This window comes from Lotus japonicus, chromosome 1 (assembly GCF_012489685.1).
Source record: "Lotus japonicus ecotype B-129 chromosome 1, LjGifu_v1.2".
Lineage (NCBI taxonomy): Eukaryota > Viridiplantae > Streptophyta > Magnoliopsida > Fabales > Fabaceae > Lotus > Lotus japonicus.
In genome coordinates, this window is record NC_080041.1 from 33,104,422 (window position 1) to 33,124,947 (window position 20,526).

The 20,526-nt window shown below is 39.1% G+C and overlaps 1 protein-coding gene across 3 annotated transcripts; it reads right to left on the reverse strand.

Annotated features, from left to right (window-relative positions):
- Positions 1–2,041: 2,041 nt before the first annotated feature.
- LOC130734451 (uncharacterized) lies at positions 2,042–19,591 on the reverse strand. 3 transcript variants are annotated; one of them, XM_057586885.1, is made up of 3 exons: positions 19,252–19,591; positions 17,653–17,729; positions 2,042–5,726 (listed from the first exon to the last, which is right to left on the reverse strand). In XM_057586885.1, exon 3 carries the CDS (start codon positions 4,367–4,369, stop codon positions 2,042–2,044), a length of 2,328 nt encoding a protein of 775 aa, XP_057442868.1. In that variant the 5' UTR covers positions 4,370–5,726; positions 17,653–17,729; positions 19,252–19,591. The 3 variants fall into 3 exon arrangements, with proteins under 3 accessions (XP_057442868.1, XP_057442869.1, XP_057442867.1); XM_057586886.1 differs by lacking the exon at positions 17,653–17,729; XM_057586884.1 differs by lacking the exons at positions 17,653–17,729; positions 19,252–19,591 and adding an exon at positions 6,032–11,113.
- Positions 19,592–20,526: the final 935 nt, after the last annotated feature.

A 20,526-nucleotide genomic window follows, 5' to 3' on the forward strand; every position in this document is an offset into this window, starting at 1 on the left:
ACTAAAATGGCCCCCATACTCAGAACTATGGCAGTGCCACAGAATCTGCTCAACCTCTTCCTCTGGAACACATTTTCGAAGTACTCCATCAGAGCACTGTTTAAAAAGATAAGGTTCGTCCCAGAGGTAGTATTTAGCATCATGCAAGAACTTTTTCTTTTGTTGCCAGGTTAACTCAGATGGCAACACATCAGCAGCTTTAAAATTGGCAAAGTGAACATACCAGGGGAGTGTGTCGGATGCATTGAGAGCAAACAAATGCTCGTCTGGGAATTCTTCTTTGACTGGCACAATGCTTGAATTCTCACCTTCCAACCTGGATAGGTGATCAGCCACTCCATTGTCTTTGCCTCTTCTATCTATGATCTCCAAGTCAAACTCTTGTAAGAGTAGGACCCATCTGATTAACCTCGGCTTGGAATCCTGTTTAGAAAATAAATGCCTCAAAGCAGCATGGTCAGTATGCACAATAATTTTAGAACCAATAATATATGACCGGAATTTCTCACAAGCAAACACCACAGCTAATAACTCTTTTTCTGTTGTAGCATAATTCTTTTGTGCTTCATTCAAAACCTTACTGGCATAATATATGGTATAAAGCACTCTCTCTTTCCTTTGACACAAAACAGCACCAAGAGCAATATCACTTGCATCACACATTATTTCAAATGGCAGAGACCAGTCAGGCGCCACAACCACAGGTGCCGTGACCAGTTTCTCTTTAATCAGTTTAAATGCACTCACACAAGCTTCATCAAAAATAAAAGGAGAGTCCTTCTCAAGAAGATTAGTCATAGGCTTGGAAATTTTAGAAAAATCTTTTATGAATCGCCTATAAAAGCCTGCATGTCCAAGGAAACTCCGAACACTTTTCACATTTGTGGGAGGAGGTAGTTTCTCAATTACTTCAATTTTTGCTTTATCTACCTCTAGCCCATCCTCAGACACACGGTGTCCAAGGACAATCCCATCCCTAACCATGAACTGACACTTTTCCCAATTCAAAACAAGGTTAGTCTCTTGACACCTCTTTAAAACTAATGCTAAATTTTCCAAACAGCCATCAAATGTTGGACCAAACACAGAGAAATCATCCATAAAAATTTCAATGCAATGCTCAATTAAATCAGAAAAAATAGAAAACATGCATCTTTGAAATGTGGCGGGTGCATTACACAACCCAAAAGGCATTCTCTTGTAAGCAAAGACTCCATATGGACAAGTGAAAGCTGTTTTTTCTTGATCCTCAGGGGCAACACAAATTTGATTATATCCAGAATAACCATCAAGAAAGCAATAATATTTGTGCCCCGATAATTTATCAAGCATCTGATCAATAAAAGGGAGGGGAAAGTGGTCCTTCCGGGTGGCTGAATTGAGCCTCCGGTAATCGACACACACACGCCAACCCGTCACTTGACGAGTGGGGATCAATTCGTTATTCTCATTGGGAACAACTGTGATTCCTCCTTTCTTGAGAACCACTTGCACAGGACTAACCCATGCACTATCAGAAATCGGGTATATGATACCCGCATCAAGCAATTTAAGAACTTCTTTTCTGACAACATCTTTCATGACAGGGTTAAGTCTTCTTTGGGGTTGGACCACAGGTTTATATTCATTTTCCATCAGAATTTTATGCATGCAAATTGTGGGACTAATCCCCTTTATGTCACTGATGGTCCAACCTAAGGCAGATTTATATTCTCTCAAAACTCTTAACAACTTCTCTTCCTCTAAAGGAGAAAGAGAACTACTTAAAATCACAGGTTTTGTCTCTCCCTCCTCAAGATAAGCATATTTGAGGGTATGAGGTAGAGGTTTCAGTTCCAATTTTTCAGATTTAATCGGAGTCTCCTCATCTCTTTTTAATTCCTCTCTCCAAACACTCCTAAGCGAGAGAGATGAGACTGACTCCAATTGGTTCATAGTTTCAATAACAAATTCTATATCACATTCAGGTAAGCTAGTTGACTCAAATCCTTCCATGATTACAGCTTCTAAAGGGTCTTTCATAGAAATCCTCACAAATTCCTCATAAAACAAACTCATCCACTACTTCAACACTAAAGATATTCTCATCATTCCTATGTTTCAACGACTCAAAAACATTAAACCTCACTTTTTCTTCTCCTACTTTCAAAGAAAGAATTCCCTTCCTCACATTAATTTTTGCATTACCAGTTGCTAAAAAGGGTCTTCCTAGGATGAGAGGTATTCTAGTATCTTCTTCCATATCTAATATGACAAAATCCACAGGGAAAATAAATTTGTCTACCCTAACAAGAACATCCTCTATGATCCCATAAGGAGTTTTGAGTGACCTATCAGCTAGTTGTAGGTTGATCATGGTAGGAGTGACCTCTCCTAAACCCAACCTCTCAAACATGGTGAGAGGCATCAAATTAATGCTTGCTCCCAAATCACAGAGAGCCTTAGCAGCAGGTAGACCTTCAATTTCCACAGGAAGTGTGAAACTTCCAGGATCTTTCATTTTCTGTGGAAGTTTCCTTTGCAAGATAGCACTACACTCTTCACTCATCATTATGGTCTCATCTACCTCACTCAGCTTTCTTCTCCTAGAGAGTATCTCTTTCATGAATTTAGAATATGCAGGCATCTGTTCCAAAGCTTCAGAAAATGGAATGTTTATTTGTAACTTTTTGAAAACCTCAAGAAATTTAGAAAATTGCTTTTCTAAATTCTTTTTCACTAAAGCTTTTGGAAAAGGTACCTTGCAACAACTCTTGTCATTGGGGAAAGTGGTGCTCTCTTTATCTTTCTTTTCTTTGAATTTATCATTATTTTTTTTCTTCGCACTTACTTCCCTACTCTCTTCCTTAGATTTTTCTACTTCCTCACCCCTCTTTTCTACTATCTTTCTTTCAGCATCTTTTAAAATTTTACCACTCCTAGTAGTTATAGTAGAAAGATTAGCTTGATTCTCAATAGTGTCAGAAGGTAACTTACCTGGACTCCTTTCTGAAAGCTGTTTTGCAATCTGACCCATTTGATTCTCCAAATTCCTAAGGGAAGCCTCATGATTTTTGTTGGTATTTCTGGTTTCAGTCATGAAAGATTCAGTGGTTTGAGATAGTTGCCCCACAATGTCTTCCAAGCTCCTTTTCCCAGAGTTCTGATCCTGTTGAGGTTGTTGCCTCTGATCTTGATATTGGCCCCTTTGTGGATTGGAGTACTGCTTAGAATTTCCTTGCTGTGCATATCCATCTTGATTTCTGTAAGAAAAACTAGGATGATTGGCCCAACTGGGGTTGTATGTACCAGTAGGTGGATCATGCCTAGAGCTTCTCATATACTTGATCTCTTCATCCATTGCCTCATTCTCAACGCTCATCTTGCGATCATCCATCCTCTTGAACATGACATCCATCTTCTCTGACAGTGCCTTGTTAAACGCCATTACATTGTCATATGCCTGAATTTCATTGATGCTGCTCTTGTTGCATCTATCATAGCTAGAGTGGGCTTCCCTTTCAGCCAGATTGTTGATGATTTCAAGCGAATCCTTAGTTGACAGATGATCAAAAGCTCCATTCTTGCCCGCAAGGTCCAACTTGACTCTTGTATCTCTGTTGAGAGCTGCATAGAACCTGTCTACCTGTGCTGATTCTTTCAAATTGTGGCCTGGACACTTTCTAAGAAGTCCCTTGAACCTTTCCCATACATCATAAAGATTCTCTGATTCCTTTTGATAGAAAGTATTGATGTCATGCTTCAGTTGCCTCATGCGAGAGCTAGGAAAAAACTTTTCTGAGAACTTCTTGGCTAGATCATCCCAAGAAATTATACTCTGTTGAGGTTGAGCCCTCAACCACTCTTCAGCAGCATCCCTCAGAGAGTGGGGGAAGAGTGTTAGTCTGACATCATCCAGACTTACTTGTTCAGATACCACGGGGGACACCTGCATAGTAAATCGATCCATGTGAGCATATGGATCCTCCAGTACGCTTCCTCCGAATTGATTCTGTGCTATCGAGTGCATTATGTGTGGTGGAATTTTGAAACCTCTTGGTAGGTCTGTTGGATTGACAATGCTTCCCTCAAATCTGAAACTGATTTGAGGTGCATTAAGGTCTTTCAGGGATCTCTCGGCCTCCAATGCAGCCTCATTCTCTTGATTCTGAATCAAACGAGCCTGTAATTCAGCTTCCATACGTTCATTAAATTCTGCAGTTAATTGACCACGGAGCCTTGCCTCCATCTCAGCTGGTGACTCTGCAGCCATGGTACTTTCGGCCTTTTCTCTTGCTTTTTCTCTTCTTTGTTGAGCTCTGTTCTTGCGAGCAGTCTTCTCGATCTCAGGATCAAAAAGTAGAGAATTTGGATCTACAGTACCTCGCATACACTTGAGCAAACAAATTAAGAGCACCAATTTAAAAGCAAACAAATATTTTTTATTTTTTTTGAATAAAATAAATTAAAAGCAAAGCTCTAAAGAATAAAAACTAGCTTAAATCAATAAAATAAAGACAATCCCCAGCAACGGCGCCAAAAACTTGATAAGCCAATCTGCAAGAATACAGATTTGCCCGTAGTAATATAAGAGATATCGTACCCAAGGGATTGTGTTCAATTATCGATTCAGACTAATTCTATGATTTAGTAAGCAGAAGTAAAATAAGAATTGGGGGTCTTGATTTAATTGTTCAATTGCAGGGAAAAATGAGAAAGCTAATATAATTTGTGAAACTTAATTTGGAAAAATAGCACCTGGGTTAGCTTCGCCAATTATCACTTATGCCTAATCAAACTTGTTTGTGTGAAATAAAAATTACTCTCTATGGTGATATAGCCTAAATTCTGACCTTGCTAATTCCTTAAACAAGACAGACTTTTAATCTGAATATTAAGTCTGTTTTACGAGCACCTAAACCAACAGATTAAAGATAAAGTTATAATTCCGGCCACCACTATTAACTCCTACCCTCATTCCTAAGGTCGTAGAGAAAAGTTAATAAATTCCGTTCCCTTAAATCCCTAATTTCTAATCACTCTTCCAAGTCTCACAGAAATTAGTAAGGTATTTGCTTGCAATCAAATAAAATTATAACTGAAACGGAATTCATAAATCATAATAGAAATCCAACACACAACCAAAGTACAAATTAAAGCATAAGATCCAAAGGACTAGGCATCCCAAGTGCTAAGAGAGAATTAGTTCCTCATAGACATGAGGAATAATTCAGAATCTAAGAAGAAACACATAGAAGATCAAAGAAAACCTGGAAAAATTCCTTCAAGAACCAAAATTGGGTCTCTGGCTTGCTCAAATTCGTCCAAGGGTGCAAAGAACATGAAAAATTAGGTTTAAAACGCTATTTATAGTGTTTTCTACGTTCTGGTGAGGCTGAGATCCAGTGTGGCGGGGTTCAGCGTAAGAACATGCACCCTCGCAATTCCTGGCGTCGGATTCCAATCAAATGGTGCACATGGGTGATGTACACCGTGATCACATGTGCGCGAAGCAGGGAGCTGGGACCCCTTTTTTGTCTTTTCTGCTGAAGACGTGATCCGGTGCGGTTGCGCACGCTGTAAGCCAAAGTGGCACGAAATCTGGTGCGTTTAATTCCAGAACGCTGACAAGTGGCGCGATCGCATCAGAAGTACACGGTAACTTCGCGCGGTCGCGCGGCACATAATTCCAGCCTCCAGAATTCTTTTTTAATTCTGAATTTTTTCTATCTTTTCCAAATCTTCCCCTAAAACAACAATAAAAATAGGAAAAAAATAATTAAAAGATAATAAAATAAAATCAATAGAAGATAAAATAAGATAAAAACTTAAAATAAACTTATCTAATTCTAAATTAAAATAATAAAACCTAATAATATCTTGAAAAATAATATAAAATGTAGAAAAATACTAAAACCAAGCAAAAATAATAAAATGCATGAAATAAGCCTAAAGTGTCATAAAATGATTGAAATGTCCTAAAAAATATTTAAACTAAATGACAATAAACTAGGAAAATAGCTCTAAATCCTGGGTCATCATTATGTAATACCTTGCTGTCCTTTCTCTTCACCTCTGGACTTAAGGTGAATTTGCATAAGTCAACAATCATTGGGTGCAATGTAGATGTCCGGGTGACTCAAAGAATGGCAGGTATGTATGGTTGGAGCATAGGTCAATTGCCAATTCTGTATCTTGGTGCTCCCTTAGGCGGTAATCCTCGCCGTGTCTCCTTTTGGGAACCAATGCTGGACAAACTAAGAAGAAAAAGAAGATCATGGAATTCAAAATTCATTTCATTATCCGGCAGGTTGACATTGATGAAAGCTACATTGTGCTCGGTTCCACTATTTTTAATGGCCATATTCAAAGCTCCTCTAAAGGTGGTGGGGGAAGTAGAGAAGATTTTAAGGAGCTTCCTATGGGGAAAAGAGGAAGCAGGGAGGAAAATTGCATGGATACCATGGACAATGATTTGTCAATCTCACGAATTTGGTGGCCTTGGACTTGGCTTCATAGGATGGAGAAATAAAGCTCTTCTTCTAAAGTGGGCATGGAGGTTTGGAGTGGAATATAAGAGCCTGTGGAGGAGACTTCTCATAGCCAAATACAATTTAAATCCTAGAATCTTGTTATTCCATGTGGCTATGGTGGAGGGAAAGAATTGGTCAGTTATTATGCAGGACATTGTGAATATTATTTATGAAGACTCATTGCTAGCAAAGGGACTCAAAGAAGGGATGCTAATTAACATCGGTGATGGAGCTAATACCAGGTTTTGGGAGGATCCATGGGTGGACAATATCTCTCTCCGCAACAAGTATCCAAGGCTTTTTGCTATGAGCTTAAATAAAACTTGTATGGTTGCTGAAGTAGGTGTATTTATTCAAGGGAAATGGGTATGGGATCTGTCCTTCAGGCGCAATTTCTTTGATTGGGAGTTGGAAATTCATAATTCGTTTGTCTCTCAAATTAACAGCAAGTTCCCTTCCCTTGGAACCTGTGATCGGATATGTTGGAGTTTTGATAGTTCAGGGCTGTTTTCAGTCAAGGGTATTTGCAAGTGGGTAGAAGACAAGGTTTTTGAAAGTGACAAATGGAATGTTCCCTCACAAGTTAAAAAAGTGATTCCTCCAAAAGTTGGTCTACTATTCTGGCAGGGTTGCTACAATAAGATTGCTTGCAAAGCCAACCTATTACGAATAGGGATGGATTTGGAAGATAATGGCTCCTGCTCACTTTGTTTTCTATGTGCTGAAACTGCTGATCATCTATTCATTCATTGCCCCATGTCATGGGATATGTGGGGAGATATTTTGAAAAGAGAAGGTATCTCGTGGGTTACTCCTCAATCTCTGCTTGATCTGGCAAATCAGTGGGAATTTCTGTGCGTAGCTTCTGATCCTCTGCTTTGGAAATTGATTCCCTACTCGTTGGTGTGGTCTTTGTGGGTGGGGAGAAATGATGTAGTTTTCAGGCACAAACCTTTCAGCAAGGAAGAGGTATGGGTTCTCCATGTGTTGAGGATTGTTTGGTGGGTGAAAGCCTATTGGAAGGAGTGCCCCTTCGATTCGGATCAATTCAGCACAAACTTCTGCAATATCAAAATTTCTAGGAAGGTTCATAGTCCTCGATCAGCGTCCTGGCATCCCCCATCTATTGGAACCCTGAAGTTTAATGTTGATGGTGCCTCTCAGGGGAATCCTGGGCCTAGTGGCCTGGGGGTGTCCTTCGTAATCACCAGAATCGTGTCCTTGGTTATTTTTCAATTAATGCTGGGTTTGGCTGGGCTTTTGAGGCTGAGGTGCGAGCCATCCTTAAAGCCCTTCTGTTCTGCCAGGAGTTCCTAATCCAGGGGGTGGTGATTGAAAGCGATTCGACAATCGCCGTTGGTTGGGTTAATTCCAAAGCAAATAGGCCCTGGAAATTACTGAATGAGCTTAACCAGATCGATTCCTTGATGGTACTAACTAAATGCTCCAAGGTGGTTCATATATTTCGTGAAGCCAACGGTCCTGCTGACTCGGTGGCTAAAGCGGGGTGCAGCAGAACAAATTCTCTTTGGTGGTGCTCCGGTTCGTTGTGAGGTTGCCTTAGTGTCGTGTCTCCTTGATGCTGGTGATCCTGGATGCTGGCCTCCCTGCTTTCCTTTTTGTTATTTGTTGTTTCTTGCTTTATTTTGTTTTTGTTCTGTTCTGTTTTTATCCCTTAGTTGTAGCTGTTTTTGTTCCTTTGCCTGTTCTTTTTCTTTCCGGTTTCGTTCCTCTGTATTCGGTGCTTTGCACCGTTCCTTCCCTTTATTTATAATATATTGGTTTATTCTCAAAAAAAAAGAATAAGGTGCTGAATTATGTGGTTTTAAGCGATGATAGTGATGTGGTGATATAGGTGCAATGCCTCATGTTGAAATGATGATTATGAGATGTATACGCCCTTTCGAGTCGCATTGCATCTGCATACTCTGTGATGGCCTGTATTGGCGTTTTGTGATGAAGGCTTATGCCTTGTGCCTCTAATAATTGGCAATTAGTGATGAGGGCTGAAGCCCTGTTGGTACCTCATGCACATGCATAGTCCTTGTTGTGTTCAAGTTGCATCCGAGTCGATGACGTTATTTGTGACCGTTTTAGTAACTGAGCTATATGAATGTAAAAAGAAGTCGTGTGGCATTAATCTAGCATATTCATTGCCATTCTTATATTTATGATACTCGATATCTCACCCCTTCTGTTTGAATGTTACCCTTGTTGGTAATGTGCAGGTAATCAGGAGGAGTAGTCTATAGCCTTGATTTCGACTTGGAGTCCTTGCTCTGATACGTATCACTCGGGGGGAGGGGGGATGGACGCTTGTTTTGTTTCTGTTATATTTGTTGTTGAATTAAGTTATCATTGAGGAGTTGTTCCTGTTAAGTTGTGAACAAGATGCTATGTTTTCTTTAAGTTTTAAAGACGTTATATCCGTTGTTTATTGATTGATTTAGTGAACTATTTTTATTATTAAAAATAAATTATCTGCCACAGGAATAGTTATGTTTAACGCAGTTATGTTCATCATTTTTATGTTCGTCTGCTATGAGTCCTTCTCAAGTTTATGTGCTATGTATCTGTTACAGGAGTATTATGTTAATGTTTTAAGTGATTATGTAATGCCTCATGATCGTTTGAAATTATATCATTCTGATATTTGCAATATATATACCGATTAGAATTGGGGTGTTACATAAGTGGTATCAGAGCAGGTCGGTCCGTCCGGCCAAGTTAGCGAGTCGTAGTTGTCTAACAATCGAGTATTGTTATTTCATTTTAACTGATGTTTGTATTGTAGTGGTAAGATGGCTGGAAGGAATGATGCTGCGATTGCTGCTGCTTTGCAAGCGATGGCTCAAGCTATGCAGAATCAGTCGAATGCTGACGAGAATTTTGGATCTCGCAGTTTGACGACCTTCCAAAGAGAGAACCCACCGGTGTTCAAGGGTAAGCATGATCCGGATGGATCATTGGAGTGGTTGAAGAAGATTGAGAGGATTTTCCGTGTGATGGATTGCACTCCAGCTCAGAAGGTTCGGTATGGCACTCATATGCTAGCAGTCGAAGCTGATGACTGGTTGCTGGAAATGTGCGACAAATTGGAAGCTGCAGGTTAGGGAATTACTTGGGATGTGTTTCGTAAGGAATTCCTGAGGAAGTACTATCCTGAAGATGTTCGGGGTAAGAAAGAGATTGAGTTCCTTGAGCTGAAACAAGGGAATCGGTCGGTGACAGAATATGCTGCGAAGTTCGTTGAGTTGGCTAAGTTCTACCCACATTTTAATGGAGAGGGTGCTGAATTTTCTAAGTGCATCAAGTTTGAGAATGGATTGCGCTCTAACATCAAGAAGGTTGTTGGATATCAGAAGATTCGTGTCTTCTCTGATTTGGTTGATAGTTGTAGAATCTTTGAAGAAGATAGCAATGCTCATCACAAAGTTGTTACCGATAAGAGAGGCAAGAGTCAACAGAATCGTGGCAAGCCTTATGATGCGGGAAAGGGTAAACAGAGAATTTCTTCAGGTCAGAGGACTAGTGGGGGAGACGCTCCTGCTAAGATTGTGTGTTTCAAATGTGGACAGCTTGGTCACAAGAGCAATGCGTGCACTACTGCTGAGGTGAAGAGGTGTTTCCGTTGTGGTAAGGCGAGACATGCAGTTTCTGAGTGCAGGCATAAGGAAGCTGTTTGTTTCAATTGTGGATAAGAAGGACATATCAGTACTCAGTGTCAGAAACCAAAGAAAGCGCTTGGTAGCAAGGTGTTCGCTTTGGCTGGGACTCAGACACCTAGTGAGGACCGAAGTATCAGAGGTACATGTTTCATTAATAGTACGCCATTAATCACTATTATTGATACCGGTGCTACTCATTGTTTTACTGCCGCTGCTTGTGTTGAAAGATTGGGTCTGGGGTTGTCTTCTATGAAACGGGAAATGGTCGTGGAGGTTCCAGCTAAGGGATCGGTGATTACTTCTCGTGTGTGTTTGAATTGTCCCTTGTCGATCTTCGACAGAGACTTTGTTGTTGATTTGATTTTTTTACCGTTAAGCGGTCTAGATGTGATCTTGGGTATGAATTGGTTAGAGTATAACTACGTTCATATCGATTGTTATAACAAATCCTTGAGGTTTTCTACTGCGGAAGAGGAAGAAGATGGCTTGATGACTGGTAAACAGCTAAGGCAATCGATGCAAGACGAAGCGCATATGTTCTCATTGTTGGCGTCGTTATCTATCGAGAATCAAGCTATAATTGATGAGTTGCAAGTGGTGCGAGAATTTCCTGAGGTATTTCCTGATGAAATTCCTGATATACCGCCAGAAAGAGAAGTTGAATTTACAATTGATCTTGTACCTGGTACCAGACCTGTATCCATGGCACCATACAGGATGTCTGCATCTGAATTGTCCGAACTGAAGAAGCAATTAGAGGAGTTGCTTGAGAAAAAGTTCATAAGACCAAGTGTATCACCGTGGGGAGCTCCAGTGTTGTTAGTAAAGAAGAAAGACGGAAGTATGAGACTTTGTGTTGATTACAGACAACTGAATAAAGTGACGATTAAGAACAAGTATCCGCTTCCGAGAATTGATGACTTGATGGATCAATTAGTGGGTGCAAGAGTGTTTTCTAAGATTGATTTGAGGTCAGGATATCATCAGATTAGACTGAAAGGAGATGATATTCAGAAGACCGCGTTCAGAACTCGGTATGGGCATAACGAGTATCCGGTGATGCCTTTTGGTGTTACTAATGCGCCGGGAGTATTCATGGAGTACATGAACCGTATTTTCCATACTTATTTGGATCGGTTTGTGGTAGTATTCATTGATGACATTCTGATTTACTCTAAATCGGAAAAAGAACATGAAGACCACCTAAGGGTTGTGTTGCAAGTTTTGAAAGATAGGAAGTTGTATGCGAAGCTGTCCAAGTGTGAATTCTGGTTGCAAGAGGTTAGTTTTCTTGGTCATGTCATTTCTGGTAGTGGCATTGTCGTAGATCCTTCTAAGGTAGATGCTGTGTTGTAATGGGAGGCTCCAAAGTCAGGTACTGAGATTAGAAGCTTCTTGGGATTAGCCGGTTATTATAGGCGGTTTATCGAAGGTTTTTCTAAGTTGGCACTTCCGTTGACTAGGCTTACTTGTAAGGGTAAGGCTTTTTTGTGGGATGTTCGATGTGAGGAAAGTTTCACTGAATTGAAGAAGAGGTTGACGTCGGCTCCGGTGTTGACTTTGCCTAATCCAGGGGAGCCTTTTGTGGTATATTGTGATGCTTGTTTAATGGGTTTAGGTGGTGTACTCATACAAAATGGTAAAGTGGTTGCTTATACGTCGAGGCAGTTGAGGACTCATGAGAAGAATTATCCCACACATGATTTAGAATTGGCTGCAGTTGTTTTTGTGCTGAAAATTTGGAGACACTACCTTTATGGTTCCAGATTTGAAGTGTTTAGTGACCATAAGAGTTTGAAGTGTCTTTTTGATCAGAAGGAGTTGAACATGAGACAACGAAGGTGGTTGGAATTACTGAAAGATTTTAATTTCAGTTTGAATTATCATCCAGGCAAAGCTAATGTTGTGGCCGATGCTCTAAGCCGAAAGACCTTGCATGTGTCGGCAATGATGGTTAAAGAGTTGGAATTGATTGAGAAGTTCCGAGACTTGAGTTTGGTTTGCGAAGTGACATCGCAAAGTGTTATGTTGGGAATGTTAAAAGTTAATATTGAATTTCTCGACAATATCAGAGAGGCTCAGAAACTGGATGTGAAGTTGGTAGATAAGATGATGGGAGTTAATCAGTCGGAGAATGATGAATTCAAGTTAGATACGCAAGGCGTGTTGAGATTCCGAGGTCGGATTTGCGTTCCCGAGGATGAAGAAATTAAGAAAATGATTCTTGAAGAAAGTCATAGAAGTCGTTTGAGCATACATCCGGGAGCTACTAAGATGTATCAGGACTTGAAAGGTTTGTTTTGGTGGCCTGGTATGAAACGTGATGTGGCACAGTTTGTCTATGCTTGCTTGACCTGCCAGAAGTCGAAGATTGAACATCAGAAACCTGTAGGGTTGATGCAACCGTTAGAAGTCCCAGAATGGAAATGGGATAGCATTTCGATGGACTTTGTGACGGGATTACCGAATACCTCGGGAGTGCATGATTCGATTTGGGTGATTGTTGATAGGCTTACAAAGTCGGCACACTTTATCCCTATTAACATCACATATCCAGTTCCCAAGTTGGCGGAAATCTATACTAAGGTAATTGTGAAATTACATGGTGTTCCTTTGTGTATTGTGTCGGATAGAGATCCGAGGTTTACTTCTGATTTTTGGAAGAGTTTGCAAGAAGCGTTGGGATCTAAGTTGAGGTTGAGCTCGGCATATCATCCGTAGACAGATGGTCAGACCGAGAGGACGATTCAGTCTTTGGAGGATTTGTTAAGAGCATGTGTTCTTGAGCAGGGAGGTTCGTGGGATACTTATCTTCCGTTGGTTGAGTTTACTTATAACAACAGTTACCATTCTAGTATCGGGATGGCCCCTTTTGAGGCGTTGTATGGTCGGAGGTGTAGGACTCCGTTGTGTTGGCATGAATCAGGTGAAAGTGTAGTACTTGGACCTGAGATTGTTCAAGAGACTACTAAGAAGGTAAGGTTAGTTCGAGAAAAGATGAAAGCTGCTCAAAGTCGACAGAAAAGTTACCATGACAAGAGGAAGAAAGATTTGGAATTCCAAGCCGGTGACCATGTGTTTCTGAGAGTCACACCTGTGACAGGTGTTGGCCGAGCTCTGAAGTCTAAGAAGCTCACTCCTCATTTTATTGGTTCGTATCAGATATCGGATAGAGTTGGAAAAGTTGCTTACCGAGTGGTGTTACCGCCAAATCTTGCTAACTTGCACGATGTGTTTCATGTATCACAACTCCAGAAATATATACCCGATCCATCACATGTGATTCAGATGGATGATGTGCAAGTGCGGAACAATCTCACAGTGGAGACGATGCCTGTACGTATTGCAGATCGTGAGTTGAAGAATCTGCGAGGAAGGGAAATTGCATTGGTGAAAGTCGTCTGGTTAGGAGTTGCTGGAGAAAGCATGACCTGGGAGTTAGAGAGCAAGATGCGAGACTCCTATCCCGAGTTGTTTGCACCAGGTAAACTTTTATTTTCGAGGACGAAAATACTCTGAGTGGGGGAGGGTTGTAATGCCAGTAGTCGATTAAATATTAATCGGGGAAATTGTTAATTTTTAGCCGGGAGAAATTAATATTAGAATAGTATTATTTTTAGTAGCATGTTTATTAAGTAAGAGGGCTTAGTTTTGTGATGGTAATAGTAATACTGGAATTATAATATATTATGATTAGAGTAGTCAGGGGGGGTTAAAAAAAGAAAGAAAAAGAAGGGTTTTTGGAGAGGAAAAAAGGAAGAAGGTTGTGCGTGAAGTAGCAGGAAGAGAGGGAGAGCGGATCGGCTTCGGAGAATTCGATCGGGAACGGGGAGCTGCACTCAATCCAAAGGTAAGGGTGGGATTTTGAGTTTCTAATGGAATTATGGTGAATGATATTAGGGATTTGGGAGATGTGGAATTGTTGCTGTTAATGATGTTCTGGAAATCTGATTTGAAATCCATTGATTTTAGGATTTTCTTTTGTGTGATTGAACGGGGTGAGGGCAGAACCACAATATGCTAGGAGTTTTGGGTTGAGGTTCCCTTTTGATTTTCTTTATGATCACGCACATAAGGACTATTAGGTAGCATGCTTGTTAGCTTTTGTGTCTTGTTTGATGAGAAACAACTTTAATCACTTATTTTGGAACATAAAACGGACTGGTCATTCTCCTGGTATGAACCGTGACTTTCGAAGCCTTTTAGAGCCTGTTTAGAGTGCTCGAATAATGTTGCGTTGAACTGAGAAAGTGTAGGCCTTTGAAAGAGATTTCTAGAATGATATGGTACATAATTTTTGGTTGAGAGACGAGGTCTGTAAGTTTCGTTTAGTAAATCATGTTTTTCTGCGGTCTGTATCTGCTATCTCTGCCAGTGAACTTCAACGTGATTTTTCACCTTGTTAATGTGCCCAGAAAATTCTTTGATGAACTAGAAAGTGGCAGATGTTTCTGTTAGCTTTTCAAATTGAGGTCATTTGTAATTTTTGAACAAGTAACGAATCCTGTAGGTTATCTCTACTGAAACATGTTTCTGCTGTGAGCGTAATTCGTGAACTGCTATATGAACTTTAAAGCTGTCTTATAATTGGTTTTCTTTCCTACTGCAAGCTAGAATGAATCAAATTGAGTACGTAGTATAACGTTAGTGTTTTATAGTAAGATTAAGGATTTCTTGAATATGAGCCAAAATAATAAGGTGCTGAATTATGTGGTTTTAAGCGATGATAGTGATGTGGTGATATAGGTGCAATGCCTCATGTTGAAGTGATGATTATGAGATGTATACGCCCTTTCGAGTCTCATAACATCTGCATACTCTGTGATGGCCTGTATTGGCGTTTTGTGATGAAGGCTTATGCCTTGTGCCTCTAATAATTGGCAATTAGTGATGAGGGCTGAAGCCCTGTTGGTACCTCATGCACATGCATAGTCCTTGTTGTGTTCAAGTTGCATCCGAGTCGATGACGTTATTTGTGACTGTTTTAGTAACTGAGCTATATGAATGTAAAAAGAAGTGGTGTGGCATTAATCTAGCATATTCATTGCCATTCTTATATTTATGATACTCGATATCTCACCCCTTCTGTTTGAATGTTACCCTTGTTGGTAACGTGCAGGTAATCAGGAGGAGTAGTCTATAGCCTTTATTTCGAGTTGGAGTCCTTGCTCTGATACGTAGCACTCGGGGGCGGGGGGGGGATGGACGCTTGTTTCGTTTCTGTTATATTTGTTGTTGAATTAAGTTATCATTGAGGAGTTGTTCCTGTTAAGTTGTGAACAAGGTTCTATGTTTTCTTTAAGTTTTAAAGACGTTATATCCGCTGTTTATTTATTGATTTAGTGAACTATTTTTATTATTAAAAATTAATTATCTGCCACGGGAATAGTTATGTTTAACGCAGTTATGTTCATCATTTTTATGTTCGTCTGCTATGAGTCCTTCTCAAGTTTATGTGCTATGTATCTGTTACAGGAGTATTATGTTGATGTTTTAAGTGATTATGTAATGCCTCACTGTAACACCCTAACTTTTGGGGGTCACAATTAGTAACCTATTAAATAAAATGAAATGATTTTACAAAAGGATTTACAAATAAGGGTATATATTTTTTTCATTTGTTTTCTAAAACATTTCCAAAACTTGATATGCATATACTTGCCCAAACCCATACATCCGGCCTTAACAAGGCAAGCACTCGTGAGTGACGACGGATGTTCAATACATCTAATATACAATAACGTAATGCCTTAACAGACAACAAGGTTCAGAATGCGATAACACCCTAAGTCCAATATACTTCCTACAATCCCCGCACTGGAGAGTTGCAGAAGAGCAATGCATCGGAACCTACCCCAAAGCCGAAGTAAGTTATACAACCATCCCTATAAGCTTTAACCAATAACAGTAAGCTTCTCTACCCAAGGCTCTAGCCTTACATCTAACTATTACTCCTACCAGTCTTCGGTTAATCTACTCACTCCAAGAAGTCTTCCTGTAAATCAATCCAATCACCTCCTGGCAGCGATCAACAGCTACTCACAGCAACACCTGTTAGGGCCTGGTAGTTTGCCGACCGCCCATACACAAACAAAGCAAACAAGGCAAGAAAGGGTCAACTTCCTAGAGTAATGTAATATAGGTCCTAACGAGATTCAACATATTTATAAGCAGCGTATAATAATGATTAAGGACGATGTGTATCCAACATTATCATCCGAACGTCAATCCCTCAGTCCATCGCTCGTCGCCTACGCATAGGCGTATCTTCATTTCCGTGCCAAGGCGACGCCACGTGTTACTAATGTAATTGCACGACTGAGGAGCAAATCAACTAACGCGATTAAGGTCTACGTTCTATAATCAATCAACAAATAATATGTTGAGGGTTTAACCTCTAAATCAAATAATAGCGAACGAGATTAAGGACAATCCTCCTAATCCAATAACGAATGGTATGATCAAGGTCCAACCTATTTAATCAACCAGTATGTAATATGATTAAGGTCCAACCACTTTAATCAGGTAGTAAATAATATGATTAAGGACAAGCCTCTTAATCAAGTGGGAAATAATAGGATTAAGGACAATCCTCCTAATCCAATAACGAATAATATGATTAAGGTCATACCCCTTAATCAAGAGTAATTAATAGGATTAAGGTCCAGCCACTTTAATCCAGGGGTAAACAATACGATTAAGGTCCATCCTCTCTAATCGATGGATAAATAATATGATTAAGGACAAACCTCTTAATCAAAGAATAATTAATAGGATTAAGGACAAGCCCCTTAATCAAGTCATGCAGGTATGCAAGAGCTAGCAAACCACGATTCGTCCTCACCCGGATACGTGTCTAGCTATGGTTCATGTCTCTATCGTTTTTCCCTAAGGTAAACGTCGGTCCTTTGACCAATCACTTCACACAAGGAGTAGCACCTACACTTAATTGCGGTTCGACTCATAACGGCTCCTCTTCATGATGTTCACAACTCGAATCATTATCTTTCCTCGAACCTCGAATCTTCGACCCTTCCCATTTTCGAACTCATTTCATATCCTAAGATTTCCTCAAAATGGGTTATCTTTATTATTCAAAGTGTTCTATTTTGAGTTAATTAGTTATTGAATTTATTCTCAAATCAAGTCTTAGGCATTCATTTGTTTCAAAATCTAACAAGTCAAAAGATCAATATCATCCCCAAGTTCCCTTTCCTGAGAAGGCCTCGATCCATCACGTCAACAGTAGCTCGAATCTTCCGTCGGGTCCTACTTGCTAATTCTTATAACACTCCGCATTTACGATCGATATAATCATAAGGTTTTGACATAAAACAATGTTTATGCACTTACCCAATTTAAAGGAATAGAACATGTCTGTCCACTAGAAAGCAATAAGATAGCATCACAATTAACAGCCGATTCTTTGACACCTAAGCATAATAGCTAATAACTAGGAGAGTTGCCCTTACCTTGGGTTATTCTCCTCTATCCTGAAACTTCACAGCTTGTTCTGAATCTTCCTTCCTTAGCTCAACTCGATCCAAACCTTAAGCAAAATATTCATGCTTAGTCGCTAAGAAACAATTCGATCTAAAAATGCTCACTAACGTCGGAAAAAGCTTCCTAAACTTCAGAGCTAGACACGTAGGCACGAATGGAAGAATTACCCCAAATGGGTGAGTTTGACTCTACTCAAGTTTCACACATAAGCACTTAGCACATAATAAAGTAAGGTTCTGACTCCATCTTAAAACACAAATCATATCATCATATTCATGGAATAAATCTAGTCATGTTCCTAGTACATGCTTAACCATTTAGCTTGCCTAGAACATAAGTAACACTTGGACACATTTCACATATTCAAATTTAGACTCAACCCAACAAATAACCAAATAATAGCAACTCATTCTAGCATATAATTTCATCTTCATTTTTACGCATGCCATCACCGAAACATGGTAAACAACAACACTAAGTAGCAACAGCAAAAGAACGACAACAGTTACAGCAAAACAGCAACAAAAACAGTAATTACAGAAGAACAGCAGCAGCAATTACAGCAAAAATATAAACAGCGACAGCAACAATAAAAACAGAACAGCAACAGCAGCACTTGAAACAGAACAGAAACAGCAGCAGTTAATACAGAACAGAAAACAACAGCAATTAAAACAGAACAGAAACAGCAGAAATTAAAACAGAACAGAAACAGCAGAAATTAAAACAGCAAAGTCTCATTTCCTTTCTCATTAATATAAAATTCATGCAACTTGATCATGCTTCAAACCTGAACGGGTCTATAATTTTTCTCAAAGCTTCACCTCATTTTTAAATCACCATGCTTATAGTTGAAACTAAATTTATCATCATGCATTCATTTAGGCCATAAAATGCTCTTACTTAAGAAACAAGTAGCACTTAGCATACCCAATCATTTAAACACAAAATCAACCTCAAGCTTACTCCAAAACATATCCTAAAAACATGCATCAATTGATTCAATTCTAATCTTTAAAAGAGGGATTTTCCTCCCCTCAACACACAAGCAAGCTCACGGACCCCCCTCCAAAAATAGGGTAATCCAACTTTTCTTTTGAAACCAATTAATTCTTAGGCACATTTATTCCCTAACTAAGGTAGGAAAACCATCCAAACACTCATACAACTTCATTTGTGAATTAACATTTTTCCATGCCCAATTGAAACCTAAAAATCCAAAGTTGATGTTTTCTCTAAATTGATTGCACATAGCTCATTCTTAGACATCTACTAACAACTAACGTGAATACATTTAGCATGGGTATGACTCTAACATAATTCAAGTTAACATTTGAGCCAAAATGGGTTTTTAGAGCAAATTCATCACAATCATCAACAACTTCAATCACATATGCAAATTAGCTACCAATATGATCATTAGAGCGTGCATAGAAGCTAAATGAAACCAGAATTTAAGCTAAACATGCCTCAAACTCAAAAACACGAAATTAGGGTTCAAAAGCTTGATGAAAAATAGACTCCAATAGATGAAATGGAAGCTAAGAGAGTGAAGAGGAGGTTGTTACCTTTCAAAGCCCTTAAGAATCACAAGATTTGAGCAAGGAATGAGCAAGTTGTGAGCAAATTCTTCTCCCTTTCTTTCTCTCGAGGAACCCACAGCCAAGAGGAGAAAATGATGGTGGATGTTACAATAAATTGAATGAAGAAGAAGGTGGTATGGTGATGGCCGTTGGTGTGGCTTGCACAAAGGGAAATGAGGAAAAATGATGAGGATCTAGTGCTGTAGGGAGTGGAAATCGTGAGTGAGAAGAATGAGAGGAAGAAACGCAGATATGTAATATATTAGAAGGAGAAGAAAAGAAACGAAAATGAAGAGAAGTGGGGGGAAGAAGACGTCGAGGATGGTGAGTAGAGGACTAGATATATATATAGGATGTATCAGATGATATATATATATATATATATATATATATATATATATATATATATATATATATATATATATATATATATAAAAGATGATAATTACCAATACGAATTGGTTTAGACACGGTAGGATTTAACTTGTAGAGTTAAGAGAAAAATATAGAGGTGATATATTATTATCTTAAAAATTATGAGGAACTTTATGAAATAATAAAATATAAATTAGAATCACTTTGAGCAAATTAAAATGATTCATGAACCAAGAAATGAGTCAAAACTGAACTAAAGAATAATTGTGAGACAATTAGAATAAATATAATGTTATCATATTATACAACTAAGCTAAGTATCCCTTTATAAAAGGTCGATACTTGCATTCGGAATTTCATTTAAGTGAGAAAATTGCTTGAACGCGATCTGCTTCAAAATATGCCGCAGAACTACTTTTTGCAAATGACGTCGAATGAAGAAACTTCCTTTTGGAAAGAGATCCCAAACATCAAAAGAAATGAGGCTACGCGGATGGAAAATTCGTTAGAAGCTCCGAATAGAAAAACTATTTGTTTAGGCTCCTCTCACGCTTACACAACATCTTAGGCGTGAGTCGGAAATTAATTAATTATTCTAATTCAAAAATGTGGGTCTTACACTCACGATCGTTTGAAATTTTATCATTATGATATTTGCAATATATATACCGATTAGAATTGGGGTGTTACAATTGCCACCACCACCACCAACCTACCACTACTTCCATCACCACCGCCACCACCGTTATAATCACCTCCATATTTGATTTTTATTATATATCATTATTCAATACTTCATTAAACATAAAATTGCATTAATTTAAACGATGGATAGTATAAGAAAGTTATCAGGGCTTATACTATCAGGCCTAATACTATTAGATC